This window comes from Microtus oregoni, unplaced genomic scaffold (genome assembly GCF_018167655.1).
Source record: "Microtus oregoni isolate MIOR12 unplaced genomic scaffold, Mior012 000088F_ref0000325, whole genome shotgun sequence".
Taxonomy (NCBI): Eukaryota; Metazoa; Chordata; class Mammalia; order Rodentia; family Cricetidae; genus Microtus; species Microtus oregoni.
The window spans coordinates 664,549-686,317 of NW_024544555.1; the positions used below are offsets into that span (position 1 = coordinate 664,549).

At 41.6% G+C, this 21,769-nt stretch overlaps 1 protein-coding gene across 1 annotated transcript in view; it reads left to right on the forward strand.

Moving 5' to 3' along the window:
- Positions 1–470: 470 nt before the first annotated feature.
- The window catches only part of LOC121442266 (BTB/POZ domain-containing protein KCTD16), a 270,370-nt gene continuing 249,071 nt past the window's right edge, over positions 471–21,769 (forward strand). Inside the window, exons 1-2 of the mRNA XM_041643747.1 lie at positions 471–536; positions 902–2,052. Of these exons, the coding sequence (XP_041499681.1) occupies positions 1,221–2,052 (832 nt within the window). The 5' untranslated portion in view covers positions 471–536; positions 902–1,220. The remainder of the gene's footprint in view (positions 537–901; positions 2,053–21,769) is intronic.

Consider the following 21,769-nt stretch of genomic DNA (forward strand, 5'->3'; position numbering starts at 1 on the left):
TACCTGACAGGGATATGGGTGTCCCTTTGCCCTTGCCGGCAGGTGGGGTGGCTGCTGAGACCCTGGCCAGGCGCCTCTGTCTGTCTTTCTGCCTCCGGGCTCTTTGAACGCCTTTAAGTCCAGGTACTTCTTGTAACTCTCCCAGGTATAAAGGATCTGTTTCTAAAGGTTTGGATCTTGGTTTTCCTTTCTTTTTTTTTCCCCTGCCGAAGCTTTGGTTGAATATTTTTTTCTTTGCTTCACTTCTTCGACTCAGCCTTCTCACGGCTCAACTTTTTTTCCCCCGTCCCTTTTAACTAGAGATTTGGGAGTGAATACGTACACACATACATATACACAAACGCACATCTACGAGCGCGTAAGTGCGGAATCGTTTATTTCCCGAGAGCACATCTCTCTGGCACTTTTCTTTGATACCTCTGTCCTCTACCTGTTTGGGATTTGACGAGAGATCCAGACCCAGTGTGGCCGTGGTTTCCGATTGCTCTGGAAAGGGCTATTTCTTCGCAAGAACTGAGTCTCCAGCACTCGCTAAGGTAAGCGCCGAGACTCACTGCTTTCTCGGTCCTGCTAAAAAAAAAAAAAAAAAAAAAAAAAAAAACGGGTCTCTTTGGAAGTTGAAAATTGCATATGCCTTTGACATCAGATTTACAAACAGGCTCGGTGTGAGCAGCAGCTGCTGAAGACAGTGGCTTAAGGCTAAACTTAAAGGGGGCGCAGGCTGAGGGAAGCGCTAACTCCGTTAAGGAGTGATTAATGTCAATAGTTTCCGGCTGCTTATGTAAAAATATTCTCCTCCCTGCCGGTTTCCCTCCCTCTCTCCCCCTCTGCTCTCCCCAGAGGTCTCTCCTTTTCTGACTCATTCTGGGTCTGAGGAAATAATTTCTCTCTTTTCCTTCAGACAGACCTCTGAGTACCTGGGCACTTGGCCTTCCTGCCTTCCCATCCTAATGGAAGAGCGAATGTAGCCAAGCTGACCATTACCTTCTGTGAAGCTCACTACCAGACACCTTTAAACTTTCTGTCCAGCATTGCTTCACCTGTGGACTGTTCTAAAATTTGCCTTGTTGGGGGGGAATAACGAACAAAACCGGGGCTAGAGGAGGTCATTTTGAGCAAGTTAGCTCCTTTTCCCTCTCTTACAACTGGATGCAAAGCCTAAGGCTGTAACTGGCTTGGATTGCACCTTTAAGTCCGGGAAGCTGCAGAAGAAAGAGACAATGGCTCTGAGTGGGAACTGTAATCGTTACTATCCTCGGGATCAAGGGGCTGCGGTTCCCAACTCCTTCCCCGAAGTCATAGAGCTGAACGTTGGGGGCCAGGTTTACTTCACCCGCCATTCCACATTAATAAGCATCCCCCATTCCCTCTTGTGGAAAATGTTTTCCCCAAAGAGAGACAACGCTAACGATCTAGCCAAGGATTCCAAGGGAAGGTTTTTCATCGACAGAGATGGCTTCCTGTTCCGTTATATTCTGGACTATCTCAGGGACAGGCAGGTCGTCCTGCCTGACCACTTTCCAGAAAGGGGAAGGTTGAAAAGAGAGGCTGAATATTTCCAGCTACCCGACCTGGTCAAGCTCCTGGCCCCCGAGGAAGTCAAGCAAAGCCCAGATGAGTTCTGCCACAGCGATTTTGAGGATGGCTCCCAAGGAAGCGACACAAGAATCTGCCCCCCCTCTTCGCTGCTCCCTCATGACCGCAAGTGGGGTTTTATTACTGTGGGTTACAGGGGATCCTGTACCTTGGGCAGAGAGGGGCAAGCAGATGCCAAGTTTCGAAGAGTTCCCCGGATTTTAGTTTGCGGAAGGATTTCATTGGCAAAGGAAGTCTTTGGAGAAACTCTGAATGAAAGCAGAGACCCAGACCGAGCCCCGGAAAGATACACCTCCAGATTTTATCTCAAGTTCAAACATCTGGAAAGAGCTTTTGATATGTTGTCAGAGTGTGGATTCCACATGGTGGCCTGTAACTCCTCGGTGACAGCGTCTTTTGTCAATCAGTATACCGAGGACAAGATCTGGTCGAGCTATACCGAATACGTCTTCTATCGTAAGTAGGAAGGTTTTTGTTTATTTTTGTGTGTTCGACTTCTCATCACAGATGTATGTGGTCTCATGCTTTGCTAGAATCTAAGGATACTGATTTGGGATTGTAGCTATGCTAAAACTACAGAGTCCTGAAGCCTATAATTCAGTTCTTATGCCTTATCAGATCCTGGAGGAATCTTTCTTGTTTATTTCCAATGAGGTCACGGGATAGTCAGAGTTCAAAAATTAGAAGGGACCAATGATGCTGGAAGAGTTTGTAAACAAGCGTGTATGACTTTTTTCTAGATAGTGATCTGTGACTGTAAGATTGCTGACTACAGCTTGGCCGTTGGTTCACAGGGTTTGGAGATTTTGCAGAGTCAGTGCAGATGAAGGGCTACTGCCAGTCCTTTCAGCTAAACTCTTGGGGTCTGTTAAGCTGATTGCTGCAGGCTTCCTTTCATCAGTGCCTTTCAGAAGGTAAATGGACAGTGTACAGACTCATGTGGTCTTGGCTAGATGGCAGTGCAGACTGCTGAAAAGCCCCCATTTCCCCCAGGTCTGAAATTCACTGTTTGGTTCTTTAACATTTTTCTACTGAGACTGGAGTTGGATTGCAGGCTTAATTAAGCCGAACTTTGTTTAAGATCCACCTAAAATGAACAAGGTCCCTGAGAATTGCCAGTCACATGCAAACACCTCAGCTACTGGGTAGATCGAATTCCTGACATGACACAAAAATCAGTATTATATGTGAGGTGATGTGATTGCCGGCGTCTTTCAAGTAGGGCTGTTTCGTTTTGCTTAAATGTGGACTTCTGGTGTGGACTGCTTTGCTTTATAGAAAGGCATTGTGAAATACAAGCCATTGGTCTTTGCAGGAAGAACAGTCAATTTGCCTATATGGTGTGATGCTTGATCTAACTGCTGAGTTTCAACAGGATTTGGGCTTTGGTGTTGAGTTCATTCCATAAAGACTGTGTTTTCGGTGTTAACATTCTATTTCCTTCTGCTGATTTTGAAGTGACTTCAGAAGTCAGGATTAAGTTGTCTATATTTGTTTAAATATAAAGGGAAGACTGAGGTTCTTGGGCCAGGCTTTGCCTAGACTTGTGTTTCTCCATTTGGAGTTTGTGTAGGTAGAGAAGCCATTGGGATGTGAGGTTTCTCCAAACTGGGTCATCACATATCTATTCAGAAGTGAGGGTGTGTGGATTGCACGGACAAGATGGCCCAGGAAGAAAAGTTAAATCACTCCCCAAGAGCTTACTGATGTGTATGGAGTAGCAAGCATTACTTGGTCCAGGGACCCTAATTATGGTCTTTGGATCTTCATTTAGGCCAGAGCTTAATCAACAAATAATGCTTTGTTCTGTCTGGCAAAGTTCCAATGGATACAGAGATAAGATTCTAGATTTTTAAACCTTCTGTAAGGAGCTGACACTTTCTGTGATTCTGTAGAATATATGCCTTCTCCAAACTTTTGGGGGGAAATTTGCTTTGAAGATAGTTAAAATGCAGGGTTGTACCCCCGACTTTCAGTCATTTACCCACCTAATTGATGCACTTGCCATCTAGGTCGGGGGTGCTTCTCTGTTCATCAAGGGCTGACCTGTCTGACACTATGCCTTCTTTAGAATGCTCTGGAAATACCCCAATCTCCTGACCATATAATTGCTGCTTCCTTTGCTGAGCTGTTGAGCGTCAGTTTGCTCTCCATGTCTCTATGGATAGGCTAGCACCCATGCACAGGGCCTTCATACTAACAGCATTTATTTTGCAAATCCTAGACTTCCCTTTTGTACCCAGCATCCAGAGCGAGGTATTAACTCTTCCTCTGTCTTAGGACCTATAAAACTGACAGCTGGCTTTCTAGGGTGCATAACTGCTTCCGTGCAGCTGCTTAGCCATAATTATTTAATTAGAAGCTGCCAACTGTGCCTATATAAGCATTAATTCATCAAGCTGTTGTGCTCCGCTTAATGGGCCGAAACCATGGGAAGTGCTCTAGAGCAAGGAGCTGACTGCGTGCAAAGATGCTTTACTCAGGGGAACTAATTTTTTTCCTGAACTTAGTGGTAGTAAATACACACACACACACACACACACACACACACACACACACACACATACACACTCGCTCACATGTGCATGCACACACATGTGTACACCCCCCCTTACATGCAAGGAATTATCTCTAAGAAATCAAAATTTTAATAACTCAGGAATTATGTCAAAGCACATCGCCTGGATCCAGATCACATTAGCAAATGAACATATGGAACAAATGCATTGCTCTATGGTTAACAGCCATGGGGAGTGAAGCCTGCCCCCCCCATTTCCCTGTTTGCCTGTTTTTCATCCAAGTCTCACAAGGGTAAAATCCCATCCATCAACAGATTACATGGATGACATTCCTGCCTCCTTTAACCTTTCATGTGGGCCTAGACCTCATGGTCAGCATCAGTTTATCCTGAGAGTTCTGTTCACATAGAAAATCACCTGGGATCTGCAAGTGTTCAACAGAGACAGAGGAAATGTAAGTTGTCTCACTAAGTCACTAAAGGAAGAGTACCACAGAGACATAAAGAAGAATCTGTGTTAGAGTCAACTCACAAATGACATTTTCTGCCTTAATTTAAAACAATGAAAAGCTGTCTTCTTACCCCATCAACTAAGTCCCCCTCCCTCTTCCTCAAGCAGTTCATAAAAGGCAGCACCATCAACAGTGGCTGTGCTCCCTGGATCACCTTTAAATAAAGTGTCAGCTCAGTAATTTGGAAGCCAGAGGCCCTAATCTAATAAAATCACAAGTGCACGGAACGGAAGGGACACTGACTTTTAAAGACTTTCTCTAAGACAGGGTGGGGAGACTGTCACATGTTTTCTGAGCCTCAAGAGTAACTGCAGGTGAATGTCTGGAAGTATGATGTTTTGAAAACATTTGCTTCTGGTCAAGCAACATGACCACAAATAGAGAGTTTAGTTCCTAAGCTAGTGTGTGAAATACCTGCATTCTCTGAGCTCTGTTAATTGTACGAATACTTATCAGTTCACCATCTTTTGCACAAATGATTGCACATGGGTGTGTTCTAACTTTTACTCTTTTCACTTCGTTTCCTTACATTTAAAGGGTCATACCAAAGTCTCAAATATCTCGAATACATCATTCATACATACATATGCTGCTGACTAAGAAAAGACTTTGTCAAAAAGTAGATCATGAAGCTATTTTCCGTTTGAAATTCAGTTTGGACCGTGAACTAAGAAGTGACTGTATCCACTGGTAATAATTTCTGCAGCATTGCTTGCAAAGCTTCAGATAAAGGGCGTGCTTGTACATAGAAAAGAGGCCATGGAAGTGCATCCATCCCCAAAGGACTGCAGCCGCTTTACCTTGATCATATGGCAGAGACTGGGGCTAACTTCCGGTTTTACTCCTCAGGGAGACACAGCATTGGCACATTCAAATGAACCAGAATGCTGCCCAAATCATGAGGTAAACAGGGCTTGCGCTCTCTGTCTCTTCTTCGTATGACTTTCTTTCCTGCCCTTGCAACTTAGGTGTTTTCTTGTCTCCTGGTTGAAGCTCCTTCAGGTGTCAAGTTTTGTCTCTCCATGCTAGAACTAGGGTTTGTTGTCAAGAAACCTTCTGTACTGACATTATATAGAGAATGAGCTGAAGGTTCAGCATTACTCTTCTCAGAAATACTTAAACATGAGAAAACTTTCCATAGTTGTGTATCAGGCAACATTTTACCCTAAGACTCCAAGTTACCTAATTTTTAATTAAAAACAAACCACAATTTAGTTAAATCTAAGGCAATACCAGGTTAGCATAGATCCAATACCAGGCAGATATTGGAAGGCAAAATACAGAAAAGATGACATCATTCTCTCCTTATTCCTAAAAAGCATTGTGTGTTGAGAAATGGACTGCATATAGTAGTTAAATAAGCATGTTAGTAATGAAATTTTATACTGTTTTCACTTCTATTCCAAATAATATCTGTTACCTGACTTCCAGTCATTCCGGGGACATTGCTAAATGAATTCAGCAGCAAGAAAAAAAAATGTCATTTTGTGAGAAGAAAGGGAAGAGTACACGACTCTAACATTGTTTCCGAATGTCCTGAAAAGTTAAAAATACATTTATATTTGGAGAGAGAGGAGCAAGTAGCACCCACCGCCTAATGAGATTTAGATCATAGCAGATAAATTAGAAATGAAGAGAGCTGTGAGCATACCAAAATACCCCCAACATGGAACACCTCCAAACATGTCCAAACACAAAACATGGAGAGGAATGCTGACTGCTCAGGTGCTTTGAGCCCACATCCCCGAAAGCCATTTCCTGAAAACCAATAGACAAGCTCTGCTTCTCTAATCACAGATGCTTGCTTTCCTTCTTTGGTTCTCGCTCTAGCTTTTCTTAAATCTCATCATTCTTGGACGGTTTGTTACATTTTTAGTGTAGAACCATTTGAAATGTAAACAAATGCAGATGCAGACCATGTGTGAGATGCTTCAGTCTAACAAACACCATCTCTTGATGGATGCAGCTGCTCGCAGGAGGCGGTCCTCCATCGTCTACGCTTCCATTTACCTTACCTTCAGTCTATTCTGCATCACTTTGGGGTAACTCCAAGACATTGGTCTTGTGATTCATCTACAGGTACTATATTCAGTATTTGTATAAATCAATGAAATTTTAAAAAATATGCACTACGGTTATTGCACACAAAATCAACATCTTCACTATCAATTGTCTAGCCAGTGTTCAAATTTTCCTGCTTTTTCCTCACATTTTCTTAGCTGGTTTGTGTGAATCAGTGTCCGCACGAGGCACATCTGTTATGTTTAGTTGGTGGAGTTTTCTCATTCTCCTTCATAATTTAATAACACTGCATATAACTTCTGGGTAACAAACTGGCTAGGCACTGTTAACTTGTTAGATGTAGGTGTTTAAATTGGTCAGTTCAGTTTCAATATTTCTGTCCAGTCTTCTTCACTGTTTATGGCAAGTGCATTTTAATTTGTGGACTAGAAAGCTACATGTTAGGGAGGCAAAGTAAGGGCACCCTTTTATTGTTGGCTTTTACATTCATTATAAGAATAGATAGCAATGGGTGCTATTCTCTCTATTTCCAAGTCCGTTGTTCTGACAGAGTACACATTACCAGGGAGACATGCTTCTCCTTCTAGTCATTCAGGAGACATCTAGTATTCCATGGTTGTTGTCATCATTGGACCAGGGTGCCCTGAGGACTGCAGTGAGCTTTCCAGGATGTGAGCCGGGTCCTGCTCACTGTGAGTAGGAGTCCTCTGGGGTGGGAGAAGTCGCCTTCCACTCACTCTAATTTTGTCTTTGAGAATGCACGGATCCTTTAAGCTGTGGTGATGCTCCACTGAATTCACCATCTGTCTCCAAGTCTTTTCTTCTGTGTTTCTCAGTCTTGGTAAATGGTATCTTCAGTCTCTCAGTCCTTCAGGAATAATAACCCCAGATTGCATCCCAAGCCTTCGTTCTCCCCAGCGAACCTCTCTAATTTACTGTACACCCTCTTCCTCTCTTCTCCTTCTCATGGAAACCCTTCCCCATTTTTCTGTAGTCATAGATGCTACTCCTTCCTGACCAGGTCATCAGCATTGCCTTTCTGGACAACTGCAAGGCACTTGACTTGTCCTCCCCACATGATACCCACTTTGAATCTAGTGTCTGTGCTGTAGACATGGGGAGGTCTTGAAAACGTTAGCCTGGCCATGCCGCTTTTCCACTTCAATTTTCATCAGCATGATGTGCTCTTGCAGTAAGTGAGTCTTTACTATGCATTAGGACCCTGTGCTTTTGAAATGACCCCCACTTACCTCTACTGTTCATGTCACCTGTGTGTTTCGAGATCACTGGGGTACATCTCATTAAGTTCCTGGATATTTTAAAAATATCTGCTTCTTCCTTTCATACCACTTGATGTTCCCTCTGCTTGGAACTTTGCCTCCACCTGTCCTACCCAGCAGTTCCACTTTTAGAGGCCTTTCCTGGTCCACTGTTGGATAAGTCATGCCTTATACTTGCCTCCCAGATGCTTGTTTCTTCTACCATAACATCAATATGTTATTCTTGCTTATCTGCCTGTCTCTCTGTATCTCAACTTTGTGCAAATAGAAATTATGTCTCTCGCGTTCACCATAATTCCTGGTACTAACACTCAAGTAGGTACTCTGTAAATCTATTTTTTTTTAAAAAAATGGAAAAGTGCCGACTGCAATGATCTACCATGGTCGTAAGTGCCACTGACTGGGAATCCTGTTAGAAAAGTTCTTAAAGAAAATGCTGGCGGTTGGCAACGGTGTGAGTAACACCGTAATGACTAGCAAGGACTCTTCCTAATGTCCATTGAGTGCTCCTTTACACACAGAGTGGAATGCCACAGAAAGATGCTCCACTCTTAGCACCTGCTCATGATTCCAGCCCCAGGGAAATGAGAACACTTACCAGCAGCAAAGTCTCCTGTGCTCCCATTAGCTGGCAGGAGAAAAATCAAAGCTGGGTGGGGATGGCGTTTAAGGAAAAGCCCAGAGGGGCATCAGGATTCAGAAAAGTATGGAGAATTGATGAAATGCTCATAATAGGAATAGAAATGAACTGAATACAAAGTGTGCTGTGAGACCTGCTTTCTTTATTTTCTTTCTGCCCAAGTGTTCCATTTACTTCCGTGGATCCCATCATTATGTTCCTTAATGCAGGGGCAGCCTAACACTGTGGGTCAGAGCATGGCAGTTGGAGCACAGGTGAACAGTGTGCTGTCTGTCCTCAAAATAGTGCTCAAGTTCAAGTCCCTGTTCTCTGTTAGTGGTGCTAACATTAGGAAATTACCTTCCTTGAGAGCCTTAGTTTTCTTACCTGGAAAGTGGGGCTAGGAATGACAGTAGTGAATAGGGTTATGAGGCTCAGATGATTGGTGTATGAAGCCCAGGAGAGAATGCTGGGTACCAGTGTTCAGAATGTGAACATCCAGTCCCCTGCTAATTCTGTCAGGGAATAGTCACAGGATTTCAGCTAAGCAACTTGTCTGCTTCTTTTCGGTAGTTCTTTGTCTAGTTTATTGACCTAAGCATGTACAAAGAAAATTATGTGGAAGGGTACTTGCTAGAAAGAAAGTCTGACTATTGATTTTGATTGCATAACTATAAAGTCAACCTCCCCAAAGACTTCAAATTAAATGCCACTGTGTATCCTATGAATATGAAAGTTTCTATGTATTAAGAGAATATATAAATAAGATTATGAAAATATATCAAAAAGAGATAGAGGAAAAGCTCTGAAAATCTAGCAAAGTTATGTCTTCACATTCCACGCTGGAGACTGTTCACAGAGGCCTTTCCCCCAACTTCATTTCAACCTTTTGCGTTCAGAGTCTAGGATAACAATGTGATGGGCTTTAAAATTAAGAATATCTACAGAACTAAAATTCCCCTTTTATGAGTCTCAGCCTGGCGAGTATCTTTGTGGTGACAGAAGAAATGGTTACTGAGTAGACCGCTGACAATGGGATCACCTAAACTATTCCAGAAGCAAAAGGAAGTCACTTTACTCCATAGTACACGTAGCTCTGTGTTCTGACCTGACGGGGAAATGAACAATTGATCCGCGTATGCGGCCATGTGACCTATTCAGAAACCGCTCCGTGTGAGACAATTCACTCTTTTCTATTTTTATTCAACCCTATTCGGAGGCAGAAACTTATAATCATTTCCCTGCCCAATGCACAGCAACCTCTCATTCCAAGTGAATGGGATACAGCGTGGTTATGAACCAGCTGCACTCAGGAAACTAGAAGGCGAGTCTAAGACTTTTGTACTTCTGCATATCGTGTCTTGGGAAACGGCGTACTACCCAGTCAACACTGATTGTCAGCTAAACAAAACAAGGGGAGCCAAGTTCAAAGAACAGTAACGACTATTTTAAAGGGACCTTGGAGGAACAGAGGAATTCCAGGGATCAGTATAATAGAATTTGTGCTCATGTATGCTAGGGTGCTGCCGAGGCAGAGGGAAATATTTGAGGAGCTCTGAAAATACTCCAAAGAAGAGAAATACCCACCTGCCATATAAAGCACATTGAGTACTGGGCGAACAGCATGGGCGACTCTCTTAAAAACTTAACGTGTTGAAGCCATTTTCCTATAGGCATGTTCCTGCACATTTATACAGCAATGTGACTGAAAACAGGACTCAGTTTTCACTTAACTAGTTGAAATATTTTCTTTTTTAAACATAAGGCATTTGTGTAGAGTTCAGCTTTGTCAGGCTGTAATAGACTTGGGGGAACATTAATTTCATTTTTTCTAAGAAAAACATACATTACAAGTAGGGATTTTGCTTTTCTGGATGGACATTCGTGTGAAATAGGGTGGTGGGGACTGACATTCTGTAGTGCTTTCAACAGCTGTAGACCTGCACTTGGAGTTTAAAGCAATACATATTTACTGTGTTTGTTTGCAAAGACCTTATTGATTGCCATTTTGCAAGGATCCGCTTCATATAAAGTATCGTTTCATAGTCTGTTTGAGATGGGTAGAAAATGTCAAATCTGTATGCAAAGTGTCTAGATTTGGATTCACAAACTCTTCATGCCCATGACTTTCCAGCCCTTCTCCACAATCTGCTGGGGAAGTGATTGACAATCCGCATGAACTCCGTTGATTGGAACCCACAGCACTTCAAACTTTCCTTCGTCTGTACCATCTGCATGCACACCCCCACCCCCCACCAAATGCAGCGAAGTGTTTTCTACAACATCTCGGCACCCTTTCATCAGACTGCTCCTCGTCATTAGGCCGACTTAGCACTCACCTCAGTTGTTTGCAGAGTGTCCTGCTCATTTCCTTCTGGCTACACGAGTGCCCGATGACCACTGGGACCTGGCTCGGATACTTCTGATATTCTGCTTGAATACTGGGAGGTTTCATGAAAAGAATCTCATATTCACATAGAATATTCTCTGGGGATTGTAGTTTATGGAGAAGTTAGATTAGGAAAGAAAGAGTTACAATTTTGTGTAATGGGGAAAGTCTAAACATACAGGAGGATAGGGAGGGCACTTCTTACATGAACTTAGGGTACCAGGATATTGGACTAGCTCTAAAATTGATGCTTAGAGAAGAGAAAGTACTTAAATCGTCAGTGCAGTTGTTGATGTTACATTACTAGCTGGCTGATGAAGTCATAAAGTCACATCCTAGTATGGCTTAGGAGAATTGTGACATTGTTAACAATCTAGTCATTTTTAACTGGATTTTACCAATGTTAGCTATATAACGACTACACCTATGCCTGGAACCAATGTCATCCTTTTCAGCTCTTTAGTTCTATCTTCTGTTGAAACCATTGCTTGTAAAAGTGTATGTGCAAAATCAGAATTCAAATGCTATCCCATGTGACTAGCCATTGGACTAGCTAGTAGCCCCACATTTCCATTATAAATTTTGTTGGTTGATATAATAGACTCACAAAAAGAATGGAGGGTGAAGCCATTAGAGAGGACTAGTCCATGATTGAGCAAAAGCCAAGCTGCTAACCCCTGAACCTTGCTGTGGACTAATAGCTACACTCTTCATGCCTCAAAGAAAGAACAAAATCAACCAATGTATCCCATTACTCCAGCTCCCCGTGCCCTTCCCCTCTACCAGCCTTTCTCCATTCGCATTGCTCCCCACCCTAGGCTTTCCTCAGTTCTTAGATCTGGCCAGTTTCCCTCATGCTCCAAGGTATTGCAGCTGTCTCTCCTCTTCCTCAAACACTCTCTTCTACCTCTCACTGCTCGGAATCTTACTCCTCTTTTGGTTTTAGGCTTTAGTGGGGTTTTCTTAGAAAGGCCTTCTTTTCTACCACAGCTGAAGCAGTTAGGGTCTTCCCAGCAGCTAGCTGTATAACATCTGCATAACATTCCTGTGACCGTGATAGTGCTGCTTATAGGTGTGATCATTTGTTTGATTAGCTCTCTCTCTCTCTCTCTCTCTCTCTCTCTCTCTCTCTCTCCCTCTCTCTCTCTTTCTCTCCTGAAAACTTTGTCAAGACAGCTGTTTTATTTGTTCCACTCTTCTGTATCCCCAGCACCTAGTGCTATGCTTTGTGTACAACAGATACGTAGTTATTTCTTCTCTAGCCTTTACAAACCATCAGGTAAAATTATAATAGAACCCCTTTTTATATAAAGGACACTGATCCTCTCTCTCTCTCTCTCTCTCTCTCTCTCTCTCTCTCTCACACACACACACACACACACACACACACACCACAGATAAAGATCTCACTAGTATAACACAAACAAATGAGGAAAAAGAAAGGGAAGGGAAGAGAAGGGAAGGGAAAGGAAGGGAAGGGGAGGGGAGGGGAGGGGAGGGAAGGGGAAGGGGAAAGGGAAAGGGAAAGGGAATCTAAACCCCTAGAGAAAGGACTTGAGATGTGACCAGAAGTGGGAATAGTTACTTTGAAAGGTTACTTAACCTCTCCAAACTTCATATACCCTAAATGTTTGGCATGAACAGTGAGCCCATTTGGTTGTCACACTAAAGAGCTAGTGGTACATGACATGTATTAAGTGACTTTGTTGCTTGATCAGTTGTTTGTCATTAAGGCAGATTTTATTATAGCTCGAGGTAAACATCCAGAAAATGTCTCAAGGACAGGCAACTACAACCAAGGAGAGATTAAATCTGTTATTTTTGAAAGTGAAGGAAGTGTATTTACTCGTCAGTGTTCAGAAATAGGCAAACAGGCTTTGATAGGAGCATAACACAGTCTAATTACAGCATGTGTAATTATATAAGCCCGAGTAGCATACAGGCAAAATGTACTGAGCATCCTTTGTTTCTTCCGTTTGTGTAATGATCGTACATATATAGAGTAGATGCTGGCCAAATGGATAAAAATGGGCCCCTTATCAAAGCCTCTAGGTCATAATGGTGGGAACCTGTCTGTCACATTTGGGGGTGTGCTGGGTGATTTCTGTCAACTTGACAGGAGATAGAGTCACCTGGAAGTAGAAGCCTCTGCTGTAAAATTTCTTCTGTCACATTGGCCTTAGGCAAGACTCTGGGGAGTTTTCTTCATTGATGATTGATGTAGAAGGGCTCAGACTACAGGAGGTGGTGCCGCCCCTTGGTAAGTGGGCTAACCACATGCTCCTTCATGGCCTCTGCTCTAGTTCCTACCTCTAGGTTTTAGCCTTGAGGAACCTTAGCTTCCTTTCCCGGTGAACTGCAGCCTGTAAGCCACCTCCACTCCTTTTCCTCAAGCTGGGTTTCATCAGGACTTTATCACAACAATAAAAAAACAAAGTAGGACAGCAGGGAACCAACTGGATTCACAAAATCAGAGCATCCTGCCTGGGTGGCAGGGATATCATAATTTTATGACTCAGTTTCCTCTGAGTCATCAGACTTTAAATGAAGTCCTGGGTAAAAGCCAGAATCCCCAGTCTTTTTAGTGGTGCTATTTTGATTGAATGGAGAAGTGAGCATAAGTTGTCACTCCAACTCCTGCTTACTTCCTTTTTCTCCCTTGGGAAAGTTCCAGGAAACCTAGAAACCACAGTAGTTGGTTTGAAGAAACATGACCTGATACTCCAAACAAACGATGGATTTTCCTCCTTTGGAACATTTTTATTTTGCATTTTTATTAGATTCATCTTCATTTAATTTTCATTTGACCTAAGGTTTGGTTGCTAGGCAGAAGCTGTAGGAAATTAAGGATAAAAGTTGAAGAATTAAAAACAAAGTTAAGTTGCTTTTATCATTGACATTTTTTGAAAAAAGCTTACTTAACCACTTGAAATGTATATATATATATATATATATATATATATATATATATATAAACAATGGCAATTATTTCTATTCAATAGACGCATGAAGATGGTTTTTAGGGTTGGCTTCATATGCTGCTAATCTTGAATTCTTTTCTGTATTGTGAATAAAGCCTAAATTTGTATATTATTCTGTGAGACTAATATGCTATGTATTTTCTGCAAAGAACTTAAGAAATAAGGGTAAAATCTCTGGCTACAATGATTCTTTTTTCTGTATCTGTGTATAGAACTCATTACAAACAAATAAAAATCTGTTAGAGGGCATTTGAAAATAATTTCTCTTAACCAGTCATCATATGCATACATATAAAAACAAGAATATTTTCTTGCTGCCATAGATATATTTTCATATTTAAAATATACAATTTGCCTTGGTAATACATTTATTTGTTATGGGGAAGAAAGTTTTCTTAAAAATAGCCATATGCAGTCTAGTCAAATATTTTCTATTTTAGCTTGCTATTGAAGCCTTCTTGAGTTCAGATAGAAATAAAGGGTACACACTAGCATACATTTAAACTCTCAGATGTTAATGACATTCATGAGTACTTTTTATTGAACTTCATGTCATATATTATGTAAAATATTTCTCACTTATTACTAAAACAACCTTTACAATGAAACATTGAGATGCAGAGAGTTTAAGCTTATCAAGAACCACACTTTCCATAGGTATTTGTTGCATTGGAGGGTTTCTGTGTAGATGGATCAAGTTGCATCTATCTAGCTTTATGTTTGAGCAAAGTCATTTGTTTCTATCACCAATGAGTTAAGGATAGACTGGGAGATGTGGGGCAGCGATGAAGCCGCACTACAAACATGGATCGGTATTATGGCATCTGATAACTGGTGTAAGCATTGTTTAAATCTAAATTGCCATGACCATTGCTGTTCTGGTATTCTTAAGTCATGCCAAAAATACCACAGAAATATCATATAGCAGGGCTGCATTTCCAGAGCTGTCAAGTAGCTCTTCAAGGGAATCCCACACAAAGCCTGAAGTGGGGTGCATGATGACGGGTAGAAGGTGTTCAACACAGTTGACTTCCCTTCCTCTTCCCTTTCAAATTGCAAGTCTTGTGAACATGATTTTCCCATGCTATAGCTTCAGAAAAGTTAAACCAGATTGAGCCCAAGTCTGCAAATCTGTCCTCAGTTACCCACACAGAGTTTCTGGGATACAGTCTCTTCTTCCAGACTCCCACATAGCATTATTTTTACAGATTTGATTTTCTAGGTGCCACAGATATGAAAAGGCACAAGATTTCATAGTACAAAAAAGATGTCAGAACGTTTGAAATGGAACATGGAGAATTTATTTTATTTTCCTTCAATCCATCAAATATCTAAGTAGAAATAGCACACACACACACACACACACACACACACACACACACCCCAAAAGAGAATACTTGCAGACTTTAGTCCTAGAGCTAGTAACAAGACAGAGACCAGAACTCAGAGAACATGACAAGCACTGATGGTTCCCGAAGAAAAAGAACATTAAACTTGACTGTCTTGAAACTGTGTAAATCAGAGATTCAAAATGAACTTCTTATTTAGTAGCTTGCCTTGTTTTTGCTTAGGAAGCTAACAGAGACTTCTCTGTATTTTATATTCATAATTGTTCTCTACTACTGTAGAGGCCAATGCGGCAACCAAATACTAAAGAGAAAATTTTATTCTTGAGTTTAAAACCAGTTGGGTTTCGGGATCAACCTACCCCCTGGACCCAGCAATACCACTCTTGGGAATATACCCAAGAGATGCCCTATCATACAAGAAAAGTATATGCTCAACTATGTTCATAGCAGCATTGTTTGTAATAGCCAGAACCTGGAAACAACCTAAATGCCCTTCAATGGAAGAATGGATGAAGAAAGTATGGAATGAATATATATGTATTTATATATATATATATATATATATATATATATATATATATATATTAGAGTACTACTCAGCAGTAAAAAACAATGACTTCTTGAATTTTGCATGCAAATGGACGGAAATAGAAAACACTATTCTGAGTGAGGTAAGCCAGACCTAAAAAGAGGAACATGGGATGTACTCACTCATATTTGGTTTCTAGCCATAAATAAAGGACATTGAGCCTGTAATTTGTGATCCTAGAGAAGCTAAATAAGAAGGTGAACCCAAAGAAAAACATATAGGCATCCTCCTGAATATTAACCTTCATCAGGCGATGAAAGGAGACAGAGACAGAGACCCACTTTGGAGCACTGGACTGAAATCTCAAGGTCCAAATCAGGAGCAGAAGGAGAGAGAGCACGAGCAAGGAACTCAGGACGGCGAGGGGTGCACCCACACACTGAGACAATGGGGATGAACTATCGGGAATTCACCAAGGCCAGCTGGCCTGGGTCTGAAAAGGCCTGGGATAAAACCGGACTTGCTGAACATAGCGGACAATGAGGACTACTGAGAACTCAAGAACAATGGCAATGGGTTTTTGATCCTACTGCACGTACTGGCTTTGTGGGAGCCTAGGCAGTTTGGATGCTCACCTTACTAGACCTGTGTGGAGGTGAGTGGTCCTTGGACTTCCCACAGGGCAGGGAACCCTGATTGCTCTTTGGGCTGATGAGGGAGGGGGACTTGATGGGGGGAGGGGGAGGGAAATGGGAGGCGGGTGGCGGGGAGGAGGCAGAAATCTTCAATAAATAAATAAATAAATAAATAAATAAATAAATAAATAAATAAATAAATAACAAAAAAAGAAAGTTCAAAATATATAAAAAAAAAACAGTTGGGTTTCTTAAAGCAGTTCTCTCTCAAACCTTGGTGAACATCCTACAAACAGAGAAAGAGCAGTGTAATCTTGTCTTCATTCCCTATGGGTTTTGCTTTTCCATATTCAATTGTTGACCTTTTCCTAAAATGAGTTATTGATGCCACTGAATGCATGCCAATCACAACTGCTTGTGGGCACGATGTCCTCTCTTTAGAACTCCAGTGTTCATCAGAGCAACATTTTGGATGACAGGATGGCCTTTCCCATTTTACAGACAAGAAAACTGAGACCTAGTAAAATTTGTACTCAAGTTCACAGCTATCAGATAACAAAATCAGGATTCAGACCCCCTATCAAGTCTGTCTGACTCCAAAAGCTATAACTGCTTTCTAGCTGCTAACTTACTGTGCAGATCTGTCCTACCCATGGGTCAGCATTCTTAGATCACTTAAAATAATCAGCAGTAAGATATCATGATAAAATGGGCCTTGTTTATTTGTCCACTGTGAGATCGGGTCTAGAATGATTATGAAGTTGACTCCGAGGAAGCAAAATCTGTGTTTGTAAGCCTTCATAATAATAACTAACACTTATAGGGGTAGTTTATCTCTGCAAAGCTTTGTACTAAGGTTTAATTTTGTTTTTATTTTTTTTAAGATAGGGTTTTCTATGTATCTCTGGCCTAGAATTCTGTAGACCAGGCTGGCCTGGAACTCACAGAGATCTGCCTGCATCTACCTCTCTGAGTGCTAGAATTAAAGGTGTGTACCACCACAACATGGCTAATACTGAGTTTTTCTTTTTTTGTTGCAAAAGTTATTTATGCAACATATTATTTAAATGGTCCAAACAGAATTCAGTGTTGAATCAAATAAATGTCATTTCCTGACTTCAAGAAACTTATATTTTGGGGTGCGTGTGTGTGTGTGTGTGTGTGTGTGTGTGTGTATGAATGTGTGTCTGTTTCTGTCTGTCTCTCATGTGAGATAGATAACAAGGAGCATAGATACAAAAATGTAATCTATAAATATAAAAATGAGAATGAAGCTGGTGCAGTTGTGCTTGCCACAGTTAGATTTAACTTTCCACTTGATATAAACATATAGTCACCATGGGAGAGGGAACCTCAGTTGAGGAATTGCCTTCCTTAGAATGCCTTTGGACATGTCTGGGGGCACATTTTCTTTGTTGCTACTTGCTGGGAAAGGTCCTAGGTCAACGTGTATTGGGGGGATACACTTTGCTAGGTAGCTAATCCTAGGTTGTATAAGAAGGGTAGCTGAACATGAACCTGGACGTAAGCCAGTAGCAGTGTTATTCCATGATCTCTACCTCAGTCCCTGCCTCTAGGTTCCTGTGTGGGATTCCCTCAAAGATGGATGGATAATGATCTGGAAAAATAAACCACATTGGTTTTGGTCAGTGTTTTATCCCAGCAACAGAAAAGCAAACTGGAACAATAGTGTGCATTGATTTCAGAGAGAAATCTGGCAGGTCATCACTGTGTGGTGGTGACAGTTCAAAATGATGTGCAGGAGATACGTCTCCAAGTTGCAGATCTTTTAAGAGTCCAAAGAAAATGTCTACACAGAGGTCCAGAGGAGAGAGCGCACTGGGTCTAATAGAAAAGGAGTTTGTGTGGTGGGGTATCCGGAGCTGGTAAAGGAGACAGATCCGAGAAGGAATCAAGCGCAAAGAGGTGCCCAGGGGCCAGTCTGTGGACCTGTAAGGACTTTGGCTCTACCTGTCGGGTGATATAGGTTGCCACTGGGGAGCTGTGAGCAGATAGGGACCCGTGTGGACTGCTTTTCAAAGCTGCCTGCTCTGCGATGCAGGAAATCAGGCTGACCTTTCCTTCACGTGTGCAGCTTTCAGAGTGGCGGAGCTACAAGGAAGAAGGACTCTCAAAACAATGCTTACATGAATGGAGAATGATCTGGTTGTGGGGTTAGTAGTGACTTCATGTGGTTAAGGGGGTTGTAGATGATGCAGATGTCTGGACTCAGAATTTATGGCAAGGCTGTATGTATGGCAGAAAGGGTGATTCCAGGCATTTTTGCTTAAGCCTCTTGGCTAAATATGGAGGGGAGGGAGATGGAAAGAAGAGCAAGGATTGAAGGTCATAATGGGAACTCAGACTCTAGACTTAGTTGGGCATTTATGTTGACAGAGCAATGGGGGGTCCTGCTGTCAGTTTTCACAGAGTTACCTTCTGTCCTAGCATCAACCTGGTTGCTTTAGGGATCTCCATCAGACCCTTAGCCAACAACTCAGCCAAGTACAATCCATTTCACCCCTGGAAGCCTTGTCTTGCTACAAAAGATGGCTGCTTCAGATTCCATATCTTCCATTATTAGGAGTCCTCACTACTGTTGCCCCCATAAATTCCAGGAAATTCTCACTGTACTAGGTTTCCACTCCCAATCCTCCCCAATTTCAGTTCTCTCCTGCTCTCTCTCTCTCTACCCCTCATCTGATCCTCCTGTTCCTTTCCCCACTGCTTGCAATCCTTCTGCAAAATTTTCTTCATTTTCCTACCCAGAGAGTTCCATGCATATTCCCTAGAGCCCCCCTCTTTACCTAACCTCTCTGGGTCTGTGGATTGAAGCTTGATTATCATTTAATTAACAGCTAATAACCTCATATTAGTGAATAGATTCCATATTTGTCTTTCTGGGTGAAGCCACATTTTAAAGTGACCTCATTCAGTACGGTTGTTCATTTTCTTTAAGATGACCTCCTATGAAGGTACAGTCAATATACAGATTCAGATAAGCCACTTGTTAGGATCACCATAAACCTAAGAAGAGTTGATAGTATGCATGAGGTTTTTTTTTTTTTTTAACATAGTTGACCATTGAGTTTAAGCTGTGTGAGAAATACAGGATGTGAAAGAAATAAGAGGCAATGAAAAGGTGTAGGTTCAATGGACTAGAAGTTTTCATGGGATCGAAGTCCTATAGAACTGAGTGGTGGGGGAAATGAGCTGGAAACAGGGTAGGAGGGGCAACTGTTTTCACTTGTGTTTATGCTCAGCCAGGGCATTATTAGCTGGGTTCAGGTGTAGCTACAAAAGTGAGGGACCAAAGGTCAGAATTTAGAACAGAGGAGTTGGGTCATCTATATGGGCTTTGTGAACAAGAATTAAATTATTTCTTCTTCTTCTTCTTCTTCTTCTTCTTCTTCTTCTTCTTCTTCTTCTTCTTCTTCTCCTCCTCCTCCTCCTCCTCCTCCTCCTCCTCCTCCTCCTCCTCCTTATCCTCCTTCTCCTTCTTCTTCTTCACAACAAAGTGTAATCCTTATTTTAGGGAGTAAAATAGGAGCCCAGTGTGTGTTTACTGCAAACTCTCCACACCAGGAGGCTTTAGTGCTGGTATTTGAATCTTCCATTTAGGACGCATCCTTTGCCTCCTGTTCATTATCGCTCTGGCATAATGGTAAGCTTTGTTGTCTCTATGCCATGGACAGTTAAAGGAGTTGGGGATTTTAAAATATCCCGCTTCATTTGTATACCCAACTTTTCATTTACCAACAGAGTTTTATTTATGTGTTATGAATTTATTTATTTGTTTAGATCCTCACAAATTCTTTTTTTTTTTTTTTTGATTTTTCGAGACAGGGTTTCTCCGTAGCTTTTGGTTCCTGTCCTGGAACTAGCTCTTGTAGACCAGGCTGGCCTCGAACTCACAGAGATCCGCCTGCCTCTGCCTCCCAAGTGCTGGGATTAAAGGCGTGCGCCACCACCGCCCGGCTCCTCACAAATTCTAATCGCACCCTCTATTCCTAAGCTGCACCACTAGAGCCCCAAAGTTGATTTACTTAAGGACCTCCTAGAGGGCATTTCCCTGTACTGGTTTGTGCTTCAGGGACAGAAAGATAAGCGTCCTGTGTGGAATTCAGTTTTCGCTACCATTACCTGTGCCAATACAAAAATGTTTGAGTAATTATTTCAATGTTTTATAGCATCTCTCCTTATTATGTTATAAAAAAGCAACAAGTAGAGAGGTAAAATGCAAGTTCAGGTATTGGTGATAAAAACCTAATATCTCATGAATTTAATAATTGAGACAAAGAAGGAAATATTCTTGTAAGCTGAAAAAGGAAAATCCTTAGCCTTAAGTGGATATCATTGGATTTTTGCCAGCTGAGTGAGTTTTCAATTAGGAAGAAAAAGAAATCATACTTTAAAAATGTACAAATTGTGGGAAGCGTATTTCAAAGATACAATCTAGAAAAGGAGCTGTAATTAGACATGGTATTATTTATTTCTCATTAGGTAATGCCCATTACAAAAGGTATAAATCTATGGACTAGATTTATTCAGCTACATCTTTTGCACGATTTCAGGAATGTATGAACGACTATATACAACACATAAAACTTTTCAATGGTGCAGATATTATGAAAACAGGTGAATGTATTCAATGTCTATGTGGAATGATCAGGGAGGTCTTTTCCAAGGTAACAAGTGTTTAGCAAAGTCACATGGAATAGAATGAACCTGTCAAATACAGCATTCGTGAACAGTGTTAGGACAGAGGACAAGCAAGGACCATGGCATGGAATCAGGGAAAGCCCAGCTTGTTCTCTGAACCTTATAGGTAGTATATAAGGCAGGGGGCAGATAGAGAACACTGGAGAGAACAGACAGTGAAGACCCATCATAGCATGTTAGGCTGCTAGCCTTCATCCTAGATGGTAGAGGCACATTTGGGAGCCTAGCAGCCACAAAACATTTCTATCTGGGTGTTCTGCTAACTGAGTGTCAGCTAGACTGACATTAGGATTCTTTGGTGCCTTTATAACACTTTAAGATGTTTAACTTTTGGTTCCGAGCATAGGTCTCAGACCTGTCCTGACTGATTTCTTCCTTTTAGTTACAAGCCTTACTGAGTCCTTATCTTTGTTCATTTATTTGATAAATATTTATTGGGCACCCATTCTCTATCTCAGCATGAGCAAAGTTTCTCTGTCTCATGTAGCTTACATTGGTGACACCAACAGGCAAGCTAATACAGAAATATTCTACTGTTTTAAATGGATTTTATACTGTTTTCATTTTTTTACTTATTCTTCAAGAATTTTATACATTATATTTTCATCGTATCCTTT